Source organism: Gouania willdenowi, chromosome 9 (assembly GCF_900634775.1).
Source record: "Gouania willdenowi chromosome 9, fGouWil2.1, whole genome shotgun sequence".
NCBI lineage: Eukaryota > Metazoa > Chordata > Actinopteri > Blenniiformes > Gobiesocidae > Gouania > Gouania willdenowi.
In genome coordinates, this window is record NC_041052.1 from 42,307,369 (window position 1) to 42,326,981 (window position 19,613).

General features: G+C 37.4%; 2 protein-coding genes across 3 annotated transcripts in view; one reads left to right on the plus strand and one right to left on the minus strand.

Moving 5' to 3' along the window:
• Window positions 1-19,613, plus strand: part of prdm6 (PR domain containing 6) — an 87,600-nt gene that overhangs the window by 24,127 nt on the left and 43,860 nt on the right. The window contains exon 5 of the mRNA XM_028456360.1: window positions 891-1,018. Within this exon, the coding sequence (XP_028312161.1) occupies window positions 891-1,018 (128 nt within the window). The remainder of the gene's footprint in view (window positions 1-890; window positions 1,019-19,613) is intronic.
• Window positions 3,322-17,786, minus strand: LOC114469145 (GTPase IMAP family member 8-like). Of its 2 annotated transcripts, XM_028456354.1 has the most exons (5): window positions 17,737-17,786; window positions 15,070-15,173; window positions 14,728-14,829; window positions 14,592-14,632; window positions 3,322-6,857 (listed from the first exon to the last, which is right to left on the minus strand). In XM_028456354.1, the coding sequence occupies exons 4-5, from the start codon at window positions 14,596-14,598 to the stop codon at window positions 3,802-3,804; spliced, it is 3,063 nt and encodes a 1,020-aa protein (XP_028312155.1). In that variant the 5' UTR covers window positions 14,599-14,632; window positions 14,728-14,829; window positions 15,070-15,173; window positions 17,737-17,786; the 3' UTR covers window positions 3,322-3,801. The 2 variants fall into 2 exon arrangements, with proteins under 2 accessions (XP_028312155.1, XP_028312156.1); XM_028456355.1 differs by lacking the exon at window positions 15,070-15,173 and having other exon boundaries at window positions 17,737-17,771.

Consider the following 19,613-nt stretch of genomic DNA (forward strand, 5'->3'; position numbering starts at 1 on the left):
CAAGACGTAAAACATGACATGGCGTTTTATTTTGAAGAAACCGTAAATACACATGATGTCATCAATACGTGCTGGTTCGGATACGAGTGTAAAGTTGAAAGCTGTTATATTATTTATTTATTTTTAAAGGTTAATAATATAAACATTTCATTTAACAATGTATCTTAACTTTAAAAAAATAAAAGAAGAATTGCTTTTCAACTTAATCCGTCATGTATACTTTCAGCTACTGTTCTTGTTAGTCAGTTTTATCATAATGCACCATGGCTCATATAATAATTATACTAAGGAGATGAAACGTTCTGTCTCTGAGATGCAAAACAAAGTGAAATAATATGATGAAATATTTTAGTCAATATTAGAAATCAACTCACTGAATTATAAACACAACATAAATGTCTCAGATGTTAGAGAGCAGTCCTTACCCTGATCTTTTGATTATTATTACATTTTGATTATTAATTTATTATTTAAATTGACGATAAGTTGGGCCTGGGTTCAAATCCAGGAAACAATTGTCAGGAGCATTTTTGTTTGGTGAACTTTGCATTTGATTCACAATTCCTTCATGGAATTTCTCCAGGTTTATTCGGCTTTCTTTTACAATAATAATAATAATAATAATAATAATAAAACATGTTTTAGGTTAATTTGAGACTAAATTAACTTTAACAATTAAGGGTTGGTTTTATATGTGTTCGCCCTGTGACAAAGTGGTGTTTATATCATTTTCTGTTTCATGTAAAAATACTTTTGGTTTTTGTTAGAGACAAACTGTGAACATTTTTAAAATAAATAAAATGGAATTTTATGGAATATGTCACTCCCTTCTCTTAATTTCCAATAATTACCACCATCAATGGTTGATTTTGCATATTGTTGAATTTCAGATTTACGATGCAGAGGGGACATTACTGCACTTTATCGACGGTAACGACCCGAGCAAGTCCAGCTGGATGCGATATATACGCTGTGCCAGACACTGTGGGGAGCAGAACATGATGGTTGTACAGTACAGGTAGGATTACTCACTCCTTTTCCACACTAACATGTACAGATGAATATATTACATTATTGGATAGAATATATAACACATTTCCTAGCCCATTACCTTGTACACTCTGGCAAGGGTGACAATAAGAAAGGCAACTCACACCTTTGTTGATTTGATTTGTTTATTTTGGTCATGTAAATGACCACTTCAAGACTGTTTAAAATGAAATAAAAATTATTTCATTATTATTTGCCTTGTTTTGGAGAAGTTTTACTCTGAGGGGAGGGGCCTAATGTTGCTACAATGCAGTTTCATGACATGGGTAAACTGAAGCCTGCACTTCTCTGGCAACTTTCTAGTCCATTTGCACTGTGGTTCATGCTCTCTATCAGCTATTGGCTGTCCCAAAAGGCGCTAGAAGTCGCTAAATGACGTCATCACCTCATTTGATTAATTGTGCATTTGCATGTAATTGTAATGGACACTGCAGGAGCAGAATAAACTCATGGGCGAGCCGAAATGATAGTTAAAAAACATCGTAAATATGTTTAGAACTACAAATGAACTTTCTTCTGTTGATTCTTGTTTTTATTTTCTTTATTTTGTCATTGAAAGAGGCCATTACGTCTCAAAAAAACTTCACTAATCAATCAATCTTTATTTGTATAGCGCCAATTCATAACAAATAATCAATTTTGTCCTTATTCGTTAAATGTTAGAATATCAAATTTAATTAAAAGACTGAATTGCTTGCTAAAACATCCAACCCTCTTCCTGTATTCAGGCTTGGGAAGGCAAAGTGACCCAAAAGAGACACTCTGGCAGAGTTCCTTAAGTTTTTGTTTTTAAGTTGTTTTTATGTATTTATTTATTTTTTGGGGGGGTGTTGTTTTTTGTTTAATTTTCTTAATTTTAGTTTATTTTCTAACCTTATGCTTCACGAAGGTGTCTCCTCTGCTCCCTTGAGTGCTTTGGAATGGGGGAGGGGCTTACCGTAGCACCCGCTGCTTGTTGCAGTAACTGCAGAGCAATACGTGCTTTCATGTCAGTCTAAAAAACATCAGGAAAGTCTGAAATAACACTGGGAAAAGTAGCTAGATTTGTACCTAGTAGCTTTTGACAAAAACTGTGTGTGTAACTCCGCCCCTCCTCCCTTTGTTCAGCGCAGACAGAACGACACACAGATATTGACCAATCGAATGCGGCTTGAAGAGACAAAAAAACCAAAGCGGCCCCCTTCATTCACGTCAAAGAGCCTGCTCTTCGTTTACGACTGGCACATCACTATCATCCTAATAATTTCTCTGCGTGTGATATACGTACGTGGTGTGACGTGTGAGCGTGTGAACATGTTGAAATGCGTGTCTCACGCCCAATGTGTGAGACTTGATAGCTATGGATGCACATATTTTGTTTGTTGGTAATACATTAAACACATTTTTTGTTATGCACATTTCCACTTCAAGTACCCTTTATGTAAAAACAAGTAAGCACAACTCCTGAGTAACAAATGAGTATAGGAATGTTTTCAACATATTTATTCATGAACCCACATTATATCATTTTATTTACATTTGTAGGCTAAGCTCATGATTTGCCAAATAACTTTCTGCAAACTGTTAGCGATTGTTAGCAACTGTTAGCGCCTGTTAGCGACTGTTAGCAGCCTCAGTTCTAAGGTCTAAGGTAAAAAGTTCCTCTTATAGGGTCTGTTCTTTCTTTTCTAACATTCCCACGTTCTCAAACACATGTCAGACTATAACTCCGTAGTTACTGTTGTATTTGGAACACATTCCAAAACATGTTGGACCCAGTGCAAAATAAATAACCTCACAGAAGTAAAACAGATTGCATCACACTTTACTCAGTGGACTTGATTGTTATTAAAGAGGTCCTTAAAATCCAATACAGTTATTACTAGCTTTGTTATGACGGACACAAATGTATTCCCAGGGGTGTCAAACTCATTTTTAATTCAGGGGCCAAATACAGAGCAGTTTGATCTCAAGTGGGCCACAGATTTTATGCAAGAAAATGAGCGCAACATTATTGTCCTAGTTCTTTTACGTATACATAAAATACAAAAAAACATACAATATCCAGGCAATAAGTGACAGATATCAGCCCCAACAGGATCTACACTTTACATTTTCTTGATTTTGTCACCAATTACTATTTAATTAGGAGAAATATCATGTAATAATTTGAGGAAAATTTAGGAATTTTGAGTTTTTTCAACAATTTAACATTAAAAATGACAGTAATCATGCAATATAAGCACCAGGAGTTTTGAATTTAATTTACACAATGATTCATGTTTTCTCTGCAATTTCTACTTTCTCCTGTGGGACAAATTCGATGCTCCAAAGGGCCAGAATTGGCCCCCAGGCCATGAGTTTGACACATGTGCTTTATGTCATCCATTGCATTGATCAGACTTTGGATAGCATATGCAGACACAGCAAAAAAATAAATAAATCTCACTCTAATGCCTTTTTGGTGATGGATTCCACAGCAACACCAAGGAAGTGCTTCTTTGATCTCATAATGTAAAAAAATAACTAAATGATTCCTCTGAAAAGCAACAAGCATCACCCTGGTCAGTTTGATAAAGTATAATTCACATTTTCTCATCCTATTGCACTTAAAAGTAAAGATCTATAGTAATTTCAATAATTTTATGGTAACAATAATTCCTTAATAATTCCATAATGTGTAATCTAGTTCTCTGTTGTCATTATAGATTGAAAAAACCCACTACTACTACCGCATTTGAACAGACATTGATTGCTATTGTCGGCCAACAGTCATAAAACTGTACAACTTTTGGAGTTTGGAGAGTTTTTGATCTGCTCTCGTATCCACATTTGTATTTGCTCCTCATGTTTTTTCTGCATCTCCTCCATTTGGTTTTGTGATGGAAAATAAGCTCTCAGCTGTTCCATCTCTTGTTCCTGTCTTTTCATCAGACTGTCATAGTCTTTCTTGTTGGCCGGCTTGGTATTAAGGCTTTTGATAATCAGCTGTTGTTGTTCTTTAAAACCCTCGATCTCCTGTTCATGCTTGTCCTTCAACGCTTCAAAGTTCTCCATGTATTGTCGTTTAAAATCGTTAGACTCCTCGGCCTGCTGTCTTGCTTCTTCTATTACTTTCAAGTTCATGTATTTTTTCATACTTTGCGTGTCTTGTTGCAGTTTCGTCCACTGTCTTTCCTGTTGTTTTCTTGTCATTTGGTCTTCCTGTATTTTTTGGGCTTCGTGTTTGTTTCTGCTTTGCTCGAACTCTTCCCTGAGCTTTTTCAGTGTTTGTCGCTCTTCTTCTTGCTTCTGTTGGTATCTTCCATCTTGACTTTCCCACAAGTGTTTTTGAGTTTTCACCATAGGTGTGGATATTTGTAACTCTTCATTGGTCAACTTCATATTCCTCTTTGCATTAAAGCCCTTTTCAGATTGAGTCCTTTTTAGCTCTTTTGTCTGCTCGTGTTCCTCTTCCTGTTTCCTCTGTTGGTATGCTCCATCTTGACTTTCCCACAAGTCTGTGAGTGTTCTCACCCTAGGTGTGGGTATTTGTAACTCTTCATTGGTCAACTTCATATTCCTCTTTGCATTAAAGCCCTTTTCAGATTGAGTCCTTTTTAGCTCTTTTGTCTGCTCGTGTTCCTCTTCCTGTTTCCTCTGTTGGTATGCTCCATCTTGACTTTCCCACAAGTCTGTGAGCGTTCTCACCCTAGGTGTGGTTATTTGTAACTCTCCATTGGTCAACTTCAAATATCTATTTGCATTAATTTTCTTTTCGGATTGAGTCTTTTTTAGCTCGAGTTTCGTCTGTCGCTCGAATTCCTCTTCCTGTTTCCTCTGTTCTTTGACTCTTCTTTCTTGAATTTCGTTCTTTTCTTCCTTCTGGAGAATGAGTTCTTTCTCCAGAAGTGATTTCTCTCTTTCTCTTTGTTTGTTTTCAACTTCTTTCTTCAACTCTTCCATTTCCTCCAAATACTTGTTTTTTTGCTCTCTCAAAATTCTCTCCATCTCCTCTTCTTTTTCTTTCATTATCCGCAGCATTTCTTTGTCTATCGCTGCTTGTGCCTCCTGAAAGATTGCTGAGGTGTAGTAGCTTCCAGAATTTTTCTGTACCAGTCTTTCTACCTTCTCTATCAGCTGACTGACTTGTGTGTGATTGCTCCTGTCTTTGTTATTGACCACATGGTATCTACTACCACAATCATCTACTAGTCTCTTGAGGAAGCCCTCGCTGTTTTTCTGCATATAGTTTTCAATGCTTTCATTTTCGAGATCATCCCCCCGGGTGAATATGATTATGACATAGTCCTCAGACTTGTGGCCAAAGAATTCCTTGATCAGCCCAACTGTGTCTTGTTCCTCTCGTGTCATGCGACCGATTTGTACGACGAGTAAGAACACATGGGGTCCAGGGGCCAACAGGCTAATACATTTTAACAACTCCTGCTTCACTTCTTCGTTGGACAGAGATGTATCGAACAAGCCTGGGGTGTCTACCACGGTGACAGGACGCCCGTCCACCGCTCCTTTTTCTTTCTTACAACACTTAGTCACTGATGTTTCAGAGAGACTCGAATAAAAACAGTCTTTCCCCAGAATAGTGTTTGCTGTGGCACTCTTTCCACTGCCAGTCTTGCCAATTAGAACCATCCTAAGAGGGTTCATATTTTGAGTTGTGTAACTTCCACCTGACTGGTAAATGCTCAGTTTCCGAGGTTTTGTGATCATTTCCTTTGTAAAGCCTCCAGGTTTTGTAGCTATCATCTTGTCCACAGTTTCTAATAACTGAGGGATTTGCTCTCTGTTTTTAATATTAATAACCACATATCGCCCTCCAAAGTTCTGGCAGAGTTCTTGGATCTGCTGATTAGTTTTTACAAAGTTGACAACATCATGGTTTGTCGGATCGCATTCCACTGTAAAAGATATAATGCTGAAGTCATTGACGCAAGATGTTAATATGTTTTGAAGGGTCATCATGTCCTCCTTATCTTCGTCAGTGGGAGGGTCTAAAGGAAGAACGTGGATGAAGCCATGGACGCCCTCTGGATCAAACAGAGAAATACAACTGAGCATGTCCTGCCTGCACATGTTCTGTGATTTTCCACGCATAGAGGGCAGCTCTGCTAGGGTCACCCTCCGTCCACAGACCTCTGCCTCATGTTTAGAACCCTGTGATTGTTTGGAATTCACTTTGCCTAAAATGGCTTGAGCTGTTGACTTTTTTCCAACTACAAAATGACCACACAGCACCAGGTTTAGATGTGGTTTAGTTGTTGCACATTCCTGCTTTTTCTTTGGTTCCGCTGTCTTTGGGGTATTTAGACATTGTCCAGTGTTAACGCTCACTATTTGATCAATCTTTTCCATTAATTCTTCAACTTCAGAACCAAGCACCTCTGTTTTATTCAGGTTGATCCTGTGCTGTCTCTGTCCACAATCTTGAATGAGTCTATTTACAACTGGATTTGGACTCTCACTATTCTGTGTCATGATTACCAATGAATGGTTAAATGCATCCGAACTGAAAAAGCTTAAAATGAACACTAGTCTTTGTCGATCGTCCTCAGTGAAGTCCAAAGAATTCACAATGAGCAGCAGAACGTTCGGTCCAGATGGATGTTGAGCGAAACACTTTTTCACTTCCTGTTTCACTCTGACCAAGGGTGAACTTAGCACATTTGGACAGTTCACCACTTTCACTGGTATTTTTCTCCAAATTCCATGAGCAATCAATCTTTCATCCGTGTTTTTTAAGAGAAACGTCTTCTGACTAGTGATGAGATCGCTTAGTTTGGTCTTTGCATTTGGACTCCTTCCAATGATTACAATCCTGAATTCAGCATCTGAAAAACAACACAAACAGAATCAAAAAGGATTTGAAACTTTAAAACTCTGATACATACTGTAACATGCATTAGTTGCATTGTTTTGATTTTATTTTCAATGATACCACTAGAACCTGCATAGAATCTTATTATATTTCACAAATGACTAATAGTAAGTAAGTACATTTTATTTATGAAGCACTTTTCCCAGGTAAAAAAAAAAAAACACAAAATGCTGTACAAACATTTCAGTATCATCCCGTTAAAAGAAACATGGAAAGACAGTCACATATAACATGGGACAAAAACGAGAGAAACTGTGGGTCGCCATTTTATTTATTTTTATTTTTATTTATTTATTCAGTTTATTTCCGACATGGTTACATTCACTTTTTTTTTTTTTTTTTTTTTTTTTTTCTTTTTTGTACATGCCGAAAAAGGAGACGAGAGAAGCAGTTTGCTTATCCGGGTCCCGTCCCCTGTTTTACCATCGCAAATTTACATGGGTTTACATGTCTCTCTGGTCAAACATTCTTGATTTCTTCTGAACGTCCATCTGTAGTCAGTGTCCTCCTCTCTATCTTTGTTTGTGTTGGCCTTGTTCCCTGCCAGACGTTGTTAGCATTCCTCCAGTTCAAGAATAGTTCCTCTTTCGAAGGTGTTTGGAAGGTTTTTCCCTTTTCATCCACAATGTCACCTTGTTTTGTCTCTACATCAAGGGTAATCCAGCTGTTGTTAGTTCTATTGGCAGTGTTGTATTTTCCACTGTCTGATGATGGGATCAGATCCAACTTGTATAAACACATCACCACATCCCAGTTCACAAGCAAAGTAGTATTTTAATGTAATATATCTTAGTTCATAAGCGTGTTTCTAACTGCTGTTGTTAGTTTTATTGGCAGTGTTGTATTTTCCACTGTTAGATTTAACTTGTATAAACACATTATTATATCTTAGTTCATAAGCAAGGTAGTAATTTCATTGTATATAAAAAAAACGTGTTTCTAACTGCACATATGACAATAAACACTTTGAATTTAAATTTAATGTAATCCTTAATCACCCCACCACCTAGCAATTGAAATGAATAAATGACAGACATTTTTTACTCTTGGTTTCCACATTTAATTCGGTCTCCGTAAAATAATCACAGTCTGAGTTTTGTTTCCAGTGTTTATATAGATCTGGGTCCATATCCATGATTACCATCAGTAGTGTTGTTGTTTAGGTGGATCCTTCGTATTTTCCCAAGTTGTGGCATGGGACGCACCCCTTATTTAAATGAAAAATGGGAGAACAACAGGGGGAGAGGTGAGGGGAAAAATCAGGTTTTAAACTAACTTCCCTATTGGGGAGGAAAGTATAAAACTAGGAAAAACAGTCACGCAGTCACAAACAGGGATTAGAAAAGAAGGGATTGCCAGGCGCTGGGGGGCGCGCGCGTGCAGCCTCTCTAGACGCTTCACATGCTCCTTTGTAGCTTGCTGGGGGGAGTATCGACTTAGGGTCAGTGGAGGCATTGAAAGATAAACCCTTTGCTTTCCCTCTGATACAGTCAGATGATTTGTAACGACCTTGGTAGATCTGGTACAGAGAACAAAAGTTCAGGTGGGGATGGGGGAAGAGGAGGGGGAGATGGAGGGTGATAAGCCGTTGTCCTTTGGGGGAGGCCAATGGTGATAAGGATTTGTTTTCAATTCAGGCTAGCACAATTTCAGTAACAATGAGTCTTTGGTTTCCAGTAGTAAAATTCATTAATGTGGCCTCAAACTGTAAGCTGACCATTCAGCCTCTCCAAGTTGGTTTCAATCCCACGTAAACGCTCCAAAGTAGCCTCCTGCTTACTTTTGAGTTTGTTCATCACATTAGTCTGAGTGTTGAGTGCTCTGCCCCACTGGCAGGCTTCCCAAAACAGCTGCCAATATAATACAGACTTTGTGGTAGATCAGAAAGCTGTAGAGTTTTTTTTTGTTTGTCAACATTGGTTTCTGTTTGTTTTTAATCCCAAAACAACTTTTTTACTGTTGAAAACAAATTTATTTGGGTTCAAAGTAGTGTTGATTGATCCTAGTCCAGGTCTTGACATTTTAGTCAAAGGCTGTGTTTGAAATTGCATCCTAACGTACTACTCATGCTAACGTACTACTCATGCAAACGTACTACTCATACTAACGTACTGCTCATGCTAACGTACTACTCATGCTATCGTACTACTCATGCTAACGTACTACTCATACTAACGTACTACTCACACTAACGTACTACTCATACTAACGTACTACTCATACTAACGTACTACTCATATTAACGTACTACTCATACTAACGTACTACTCATGCTAACGTACTACTCACACTAACGTACTACTCACGCTAACGTACTACTCATACTAACGTATTACTCATACTAACGTACTACTCATGCTAACGTACTACTCACACTAACGTACTACTCACACTAACGTACTACTCATACTAACGTACTACTCATGCTAACGTACGACTCATGCTAACGTACTACTCATACTAACGTACTACTCATACTAACGTACTACTCACACTAACGTACTACTCACACTAACGTACTACTCACACTAACGTACTACTCACACTAACGTACTACTCATACTAACGTACTACTCAGACTAACGTACTACTCACGCTAACGTACTACTCACACTAACGTACTACTCATACTAACGTACTACTCATGCTAACGTACTACTCATACTAACGTACTACTCATGCTAACGTACTACTCATGCTAACGTACTACTCATACTAACGTACTACTCATGCTAACGTACTACTCACACTAACGTACTACTCATACTAACGTACTACTCATACTAACGTACTACTCATTCTACCGTACTAATACTAAGTGTGATGTCGAAATTAGTATGTAGTGCGTTCATATCAGATAGTATGAAAAAATTGAGAGGGTGAAAAATACCAGGATATATACTAATCAAATCAAATCAAATTTATTCTTCCATGTGATCCTGTTTACAATTTCTGCATTGTAATTGATAGTCAGTACTTTTCACATGTCAGAATAGGAGCATGTTGCAGACCGAGTTTTATTATACACGCCCCTTTTTGTTCAGTAAAAGAATGTCCAAGTAGATGGTTGCCAATCAATTCTGAGAGATTTTTTTTTACATTATAACAGGCACAACATTACCAAATCAATTGTTTGTTACAAAAAAAAACAAAAAAAGAAAGAAAAAAAACAGAAAAACAATTTTGTTTGTTACAGATGTCAATAGTTTAATGTATATTTGATATACAGATGACTTTATTTATACTATATGGGGACATTTTTTACGTGTGCACAGTGTGCACACTAGTCATACTCAACCGTCCCATGATGCATTGGGAGCTGAATGTAAAATGGTCCTGGGACCGGCTTCAAGATAAAAATCAAACATTCCCTTTTCAAAATAAAAGCATCTCTTGTCCTCAATTAGTTTTTTTGTTTTAACTCTTTTGTAAATAGGGCTCTTATTTTGAAGTTTTTTTTGTCTGCACATGCTGTCAAAGGTCAACACTACAAAAAGTGCAATCATTATGAGACAGCAATGCATGTTTTGTTATTGCAATAAAATAAATTGATTTATTTTATTGCTTAATTGTGACCATCACCAGCCCTCCCTAAGGAAGGGTAAGAAATCTTTTATCATAGGGAGGATATAAAAAGGGAGAGCAGTGTTACACCTGGGTGGAGGGGGAGGGAGCAGGGAGGAAAGACTCAAGGTAGGAAATAGAAAGCTTGGGATAGAATAGATTGTTTTACAGTGAGGGTGAGATGTGAGGTTGTAGAACATATTGTGCTTACTATGTTGTGTAATCAAGCCAGTATAGTGACAAGTGTGAAGCTTAGCTATAAAGTTGGTGGCTGTGGACAAGGGGAATGAGTGAGTGGTAATACCTAAAGGTATTTGGGATTAACGTGTCTAAGGTTAAGCTCAGTATGAGTTTTATCCCACATCCCAAGGCGTGCCAGTGCATCGTAGACCAGTATATGTGCAAAAACCGCTACCGCAGATGCAGCCAGGCCCCAGGCCACCCCCCAACGGCCGAGCAGCCACCCAGATGCCCCTGAGATCCCAGGCCGAGAGGCAGCCACCGCCCCCCACACACACATCCGAGGAAGCCCCAAGTATCCGAGCACCCAGCGCATCCCGCCACCGACCTCAACCCCCAACCCCAAGGCCCACTGCCAGCATCCCGCCCCCCCCACCCACCCACACCCAAGCACCCAACCCCCCGAGGGGAGGGACCAGAGAGCCCCCCACCCGAGATCCCCGCAGAGGAGCCAAGGCTCACGCCCAGCAGACGGCCAGAGCCGCAACAAATGGGCAGCCGGCGGGCGCCTGCCGGTAGGCCCAGAGCCAGCAGGGACCAGACCCCAGGCCAGAAAGACCCGGAACGGAAGCAGCACAGAGAGCAGTGCCCCCAGGGACGACAACCATGCTCATAGTCGCCGAGGGCACCAAGGGGATGCTGCAAGTCGCCCCGCCGGCCCCCAGGCGCACCGACCAAGCACCCCAGAGCGCGCCAGATTGCCTTTCCTTGATGCCGCCCGCACGCTGAGCCCAAGACAGCCCTTCCACCCCCCCACCAAATTATTTTGAAGTTATCAGGAAGTGTAGTCAGTAGACCAATGGAGAGTTTCTGAAAATGTGTGAATGAAATGTGTCTACGTGACTTTTATGGATCAAATGAGCACATGCTGATATTCTACTTGGTCACTTTCTCACTTCAAATGTTTTCAGAACTTTCAAAGTAAAGGTAGAGAATCAACAGAGATATTTAGCCTCAGTGTGAACAAGGTTTTTAATGCTGTAGATTCCAAATGCATCTTGGGTAATGATCATCATCCTAACCATACTATAGTAAATAGCAGACAGTATATACTCATTAAGTTTGGAGTGGATAGTACAAAGTACTATTTGGTGAATAGTACTTTGGTGCATTTCATTGTGTCATTTTGGTAGTTTCCTATGTCACTGTTGGCCCCGCCCCCTCCTACAAAAGCTTGTAAACGAATTATAGCTCCCTGAGTTTCAGTCTGACAGTTTGATGAAGAACCAGATAAACAACTTTGCTAAGCTGCAGTGAGTTTGTCATTTAGGTTTTTTTTTTTTTTTATCCTCCTCTCCCTCATGAAGCAGGGCAATAGGAGATATTATTATTAACTGGTGTATCAATGTGTCAAATATATATAAATATTCTGATCTCAGGCCTGTGAGCTGCGGAGTGCCTCAGGGCAGCTGTCTTGGTCCATTGCTGTATACCATTTACACAAATGACTTACCTACTGTACTCAAGGCAGCAAGAATATCCATGTATGCAGATGACTCTACGGTGTACTATACATGTTCATCAGATACAACAGCTGATGAACTCAGGGCAAATTTAGACAAAGAGTTAATGGCAGTTGTCCAGTGGATCATTTCAAACCAATTATTTCTAAATGTAAAGAAAACAAAAATAATTATTTTGGCTCAAAATCCCAAATAAAAACAAATTCAGTGTTAAACCTGACTGTCGGTGCTACTCTGGGGGAGCAGGTCGAAGAGGGAAAACCTTTAGGCATCGCTTTAGATAACACACTAACCTGGAAGAAACTTGTGGACATTATTGTGAAAATGGGAAATGGTTTCTTCATTATAAGAAGATGTACAGGACTACTGCACATGACAAAAAGACAAAGTCATTGTTTAACATGGAAGGCAACGACACAAATAACCCAAGCTCTGGTTCTGTCATATCTTGACTCTTTCTTAGTAATGTGGTCAGATGCTGCAGCTGTAATGTTAAAAGTGTTACAGACCGTATGAAACCCAGCAGCTCGACTGGTGTTACGCTGCCATTATAGAACAACATCAAAGTCATGCTGAATCACCTTAAACGGTTGTCTACAAATTCACTTTTCTCAAACTTTCATCAGGGCGGAGCCAGCAAAAAGAAAGGCAGAGAAGATGTTTGTCTGAGGAACGGAGCAACTTCATGCAGTGACAGCTCAGCAGCGACACAGCAATCACACACACTGTCGTCACGGCAACAGGCACGCGCGCACACACTCGCAACCCAGCGCTCCATCAGGCAGCACACACACAAACATCCATCCATCCATTTTCAGAGCCGCTTTGTCAGCACACACACAAACACACGCACACATTTCCACACTCCCGTCCGTATTACTCCCACATCATTCATGTATTTTACTTTCTTCCTCATACTGTTCACATGGTCACATGGGACTATATACTTTGTGTCACTGTTGTATTAGGATTTTTCAGTGATTGATTGCTACTTTCTTGGGAGAGCCAAGATGTGCATGTAGCTGAGGGGTGGGGCAGGGGGCGGGGGTGTTGAGTGTTTACAACAGTGACATAACCAAAAGGGAACTTTAGGGGGGAGCAAAGTACAAGTTACTTAGTTCTGCTTTAAGTGGTTGTCAGTAAAAGACAGATTATTCATTATCGTCTGTCTATAAAAATATAACAGCATCAAAGCGGCCTGAAATTCTTATTCTTATTTATCAATGATAACACAGCTGTCCTACTCAACACGCCACAGCAAGGAAATGAGTTTTACCAAAAGTAAAATCAAACAGTGCAAAGGTAATGTTTATGTACAGAGCAATAATGCATGGAACATGCAACCAGATCATCCAACTCTGGTAGTAAACACAAACACATTTAAATCAGTATTGAAACAATTTCTATTAAGTAAAACTTAAGATACATTAACTATGGCTTGAGATTTGACACATAATTGTTGTATTATGCCAAGAATGTGTTGACGATATATTGTGATACAATGATATATTGTATACATTGTTATGTGTCTTCTTGTATCGTAATGTAGGAAAAATAGCGACAGCCCTGCTGTGCTAATGGGGATCCCCTAAATAAATAAATAGATAAATAAATAAATAGAACACAAGTGGAAATAGATTTCAATCATGACCTTAGCATTTATTAATAACTATGCATCGTCGATGCAGCAACACCAGAGATTTACTGTAACACCATATATGCAACATTCCCAGTATATTCTGTTAAACTCCATTACTTATGGAAAGAAAGAAAAAACAAGATAGTGAGCATTTAGTGTGATTAAAAATAGTCACTCACTAGTCACTATTGCAACTAACAGACCAAAATGTTTTATAGAACCAGTACTATTTTCTCAGTCCTTCATTTGACTTCATAGTCAACTAACGGCCTGGGGGCCACATGCGGCCCCTTGTATGTGTGTATGTGGCCCCTAAAGTAAACGCATAGAAATTGTAATTGGCAGAAATTCTATAAAAAACTGTTCTTTACTGTTCAATTATTCTGTACAGTTCCATTGCTTACACATTATTATTACTTTTCCCACCATTTGTCAGTTCTTTTGAGGATTATTTTACCAAAAAAAGTTAAATCTAGGGGAATAGTGACAGACACATCATAAATATTAATAAAAAAAAAAAAAAAAAAAAAAAAAAAAAATTAATACAAATATATTCATTAATTAGGGAGCCTATCAAGGTAACCAAGAGATGAGAAACTAATTCGATGATAGATTATATGCATTAGTGTATTTTATTGCTGATTTAAGACATGAATCCATACTAGTACCTGTTTGATGTATTAAATAATGATGAACCAATCAAACAGACACAAGTTTCTTTACCTTTTCTTCAGTTTACACTTAGTGGTAAATACAGTAACTTAGTATTTTAATGACTTACCCGCCATGACTTTGTCTTGATGAAGACGACTCAGTAGTTTTCTGTAGAGATTATAAAATAAAACCTCACATATCAACAAGAAGCAACACATTGTTAATTCTAATTGTTTGTTTGCATGTATTCATTTCACACTCACCAACAAACTATCTCTGAATGTCAGCGCTGTAGATTGGTCTGAAGAATCATTTAAAATAACTCATATGGATAAACACTGTAGGTCACAAAGTCCACGGTGTGCCTTTAAGAAAAAAAAACACATGACCATCTGTGTGGACAAATTATTAATAGTTTACACAGAAATATGTTATTTTACACAATGCAATAAGCCAACATTTAAACTCTGGGAATTTACTGTCCTTTACCAGCTAATAGAAATAATAATCTCATACTGTCTTCTTTAGGATTACTTGTTTGCAGAGTTACTTTTTATTAACAGAGGGCAGAAACTCACTGGTTTCATGCATATTTAATGTCATACCAGTGTAACCGGTCGAGACGTTGTGTTTAAAGATGTTTTATTCTGACAGCAGCAGGAACACACACACACAAATCCTCCAGTCAGTTTTTCCCATAAACATGCCCCTATACAAAACAAATGACACAAACGTGTTACAATACATCGGAAGCATTTTAGAACAGGTTTAATTCAGCCAACTCACTTGGAAACATCACTAATTAAGATATTTTTATCTGGACAACAAAGCCGCTAACCTCTCACATGGAGATCATTAACAAAAGGGAAGAGGTAAGGTCGTGGGAAAACAAGGCATGGGCGGAAGTGTCACATTAAAAACTGAACGTGGGGATACACACATACTGTAAATGAAGGTTCCACAAACTGATTTGGAGGCCCCACTTTTCAGGTATGAACTAATAAAATGAAATAAACTTAAGATGACACATTTTGTGTAATTAAAACAAAATATTTTACATGCATACATAATTGACACTGTTACACCAGTTTGATATATGTATGTATAATTTCACTTGATACTGGTCAGTTAGTTATCACTGGTATAAGGAGTAAAAATAAATAAATAGATAAATATTTCTGCTTAGAATGCACAATGTCCTTAAAGTTCATTTGTTAGGTTTAGAATATTAGCTGTTTTTTAATAACTGTTGTTATTGAGGGTCTCAAATGAAGATGTTCTCTTCTACCACGGCATTATTAAATTATGTTTTTTCATTACTGCAAAGGTTTGATACAGTTGCACAGCCAGAACATTAGGTATTAGAAAAATAAATACATATGTAGAATAATTTTGCTTTAAATCATTGCAACTGTTCTGTTTTGTTGTTGTAATAAATAGCTTTATAGCACTTAGACAAAAAGTGAAATGCAATTTAGCAACATTACTCAATAATCTTTTTTAAAAATGAGATTAAATTATTATTGTGCAACCATGAGCTAGATTAGGGATGTAAAGGCTGGATTAGATCACACTGAGTTGATGAAATAGTGCCAGTAGCTCATTAACATAAAATAATGCCACTGTTTGCTCCAAACAGCTCATGAACGATTTAAATCAGAGCTAAATTATACTTTCTTTGTTTTTTGGCATGTGTTTGATGATTTGATGAGTAATACTTTTTCAACAGACTCATTTTGGAGAAAAAAACTCAAAAACTGTGAATGTGGCTGTAAAGTTGTAATGTAGACCAGTGTTTCTCAAATGGGGGTTTGCATACCCCTAGGGGTACGCAATGGCACTGCAGGGGGCACAAGTGAGAGAGAGAGAGAGAAAGTGGAAAATTAACAAATAAAGAGTCAGTGTTGGTTCCACCCCAGGCATGAGATGATCAAAAATGATACGAACTATAGAAATTAATCTATTTAGGAGCCACTAAATCAGTGTTTTTCAACCTTGGGGTCGAGACAGGACGTGGTAGCCTGAAATTTCTCAAAAATGAAAAGATTTTTGAAATTATTATATAACTATAATTATTCTTATTTTTAAAATCAAATACATTTTCTAGTTCAACTAAAATGCAGTAAAAAAACAAACTATCTGAGCTCAAAGATGATCCAAAACAAATTCTAGGGTCGACAGAAATTCTTGATATCACTGCATTAGATACTGTTTATTTCACTTATTTACAAAATGAGAATCTTTCAAATGTGTTTTTATCACTCATTCATTCTATTATTATGATCTATAGATGTTTTTAAATAGTTTTCAAAGCAAAATGTTGTAGTCGGACAAAGAGGGGACCTGGATTCAGAAATAAGAGAAAGGGGGACTAGAGCCTAAAAAGGTGGAGAACCACTGCTGTACACCAACACAATATTACATTATTACTATTTAATCATCACCACCACCATATTAACCAACCTTGACTATTGTCCCACTGTATGGTCTAATACCACCGCTGACAAAATCAGAAAATGACCAGTTATACAATATTGAGCAGCTTCATTATGACGATTACACCAGCACTGAATTAATGCATCAGGAACTAAACTGGTTATTGGTACAGGATATACTTCAATATTCATTATTATTTTTGTTCAGAAATGTTTTTGGTCAATAAACCAAAATATAATGTTCAGCTTTAACATACATAATTATGCAACCAGACACGTACAGTATATTACCTAAAGTAGCGACAAATCACATGAAAAGAACATCTGCGAACAGGGGAATGTATGAATAGAATCTACTTCCCAAGCAAATATTTCTGATGGAAAACCATTTTAGATTCAAAATTATTCTGAAAAAAATTATTCTGTTGAATAAATCACTCCATAAAAACGTTTAGACATTAATTTAAAGCTGTTCCAGAGTAAGTCTGTACCTTTGTGATTTAGTTATGTTTTTATTGTGATTTAGTTATGTTTTTATAATGCCTAAGATAGGAATTTGTTTAGATTTTGTATTTTTCTACAAACCCCAGTAGAATAGCAGCAGCTTTCACTGTCTGTGGATAATGGAAATCCTAATAAATAAACATAGATCATAAACAATGTTGCAGTGAATTCAGACCCTTATTAAGCAGTGATTTTAGTTATTATCTAACCGTACTATCAGTATCTCACATATATTAGTATCTCTAGTTCTCCCTAAAGCAAAGTTTTAACAGTAATTCTTTTTTTCATGCTAAACTCTTTTTATTTTGTGTTATTGAATTAGCAAATACTCACGAGATTATTCTGATCCTCTGTGCTTCAGAATGAAGGTGTTAATGAAACGAATGAACACAGACACATGATGCTTGGTGCTGGAATGATGACAATGTCAACAATGACAGTGACTCATGGCGTTTTCAAGAATTGGCTCACACCTTTATCAGCAATGGTGTTTTTCTAGTAAACCAACAATCAAAGCCAGGAAGTCTTTATTTTTTTCAATCCGTTTCTTGATAAACACCTTCACAGTTCATTTGAAACGCAGATAAAACAATAGTGGAACATAGTGCACTCCCTTATTACTGAATACCACAGTTACATACCAGTTATGTTTACAATCTCTTTTATTTTGGAAAAATACATCTACCAAACATTAGTTGATTGAACATATATCAGCAATACAACATATTGATCAGCCTGAAACTGTGAAATACAACTTTAATGAGAGGATGTTTGGATTAATGTGTGAGAATCTGAGTAAAAATGATTCTCTATGAAAAGTCTTTTTCTATATTTTGTTTTCATGTTTTTCAAAGCTGAAAATCTACTTTCACAGCAGTACGTGGTGGAGTCAGTGCCCAATCCTTTACGGTCCTGATCTTTTCATACCCTTTAAATGCATGTGCGTAGACGACGTCACTTCCTTCACTCGCAGTCTTTACGACAGAGCTGCTGGAACGTGATATTTGAATGTAAACCAACCAAACAACGTATGTTGAATATTTTAATAGTACACATGTAAATAATTGACTGTTTTGTGGGTTTTTTAATTGTTAATTTGGAGAGAAAAAAAAAACACAAAAATGTAAAAACCACTGCAAGACAATAAATAAAAAAAATGGATCAAAACACAATACACAACACTGATAATCAAAGAACAAACAGAAAATGAAACAAAAATCACCAATTTTAATCATGATCATGATGTTTGTTGCCATGATTAAATAAACCTGATAGTCGGCAATATTTACATTTGTGATCCTGGATCTGCACTCTGTAATAGTGTATTCATTCAGTTCACCTTTAGTACATTTTACATTCTTGGGTTAACTTTTTAAAAAAAGCTTCATTTTGCAGTGTAAACTGTACACATATTGTTTAAAAGTAGTGCAATAAAATAGTTTTTCTTTACCAAATATAAGTAATTGTGATTATTATCGTGATTACAATATTGATCAAAATAATCATGATTATCATTTTGGCCATAATTGTGCAGAAAACCTAAATAAATCAGAATTCAGTCAAAACATACATTTTTAATTCTTTTTAAATATCAAGTTTCAACCTTTTAAATAGTACACAAACTGCCGTAAATATAGATGTAGATGCGTTTCACGCATACGCTGACAGGATCTGTACAGATTAGGCCAGTGAAAGGATTGGGCACTGACAGGTAGCAAAGAGCATCAAGCACGTTTAGCTAGCACAAAGCTATGTAGCTCTGGTCATATTTATATTTTCTATGTCACCACTAGAGGGCAGTCTGACTCTTAGTGGTAATGCATGGAGGCTCCTGACTGCTGCTATACAGTATTTATATTATACTTTACAATGTTGACACACTGTTTTTAATTTTTATTCACGTGCCCCCCATGACAATTTGTGTACCCCTGGGTTTTCTGTACCCCACCTAGATTTTTATTGTACAAATTATTTTCCGAATGCTGTTTTTTAAAAAATAAAAATATACAACCTTCCATTATCCTGGTACCATTAAAGTAAAAAAACTACTGTGCATTTAGGACTCTATCCTCCCATACGCGTAAGTCTGAAAAGCCTCATGGCGGCGCTGTTTCTGGCTGTGTGCTATTCTCTCCCTGTACTGTAAGTCAGTCGCTGCGCGCCCTCATCCCAGTTACGCACTGTGGGTGGAGCAGCCCTGAAATGTGGGC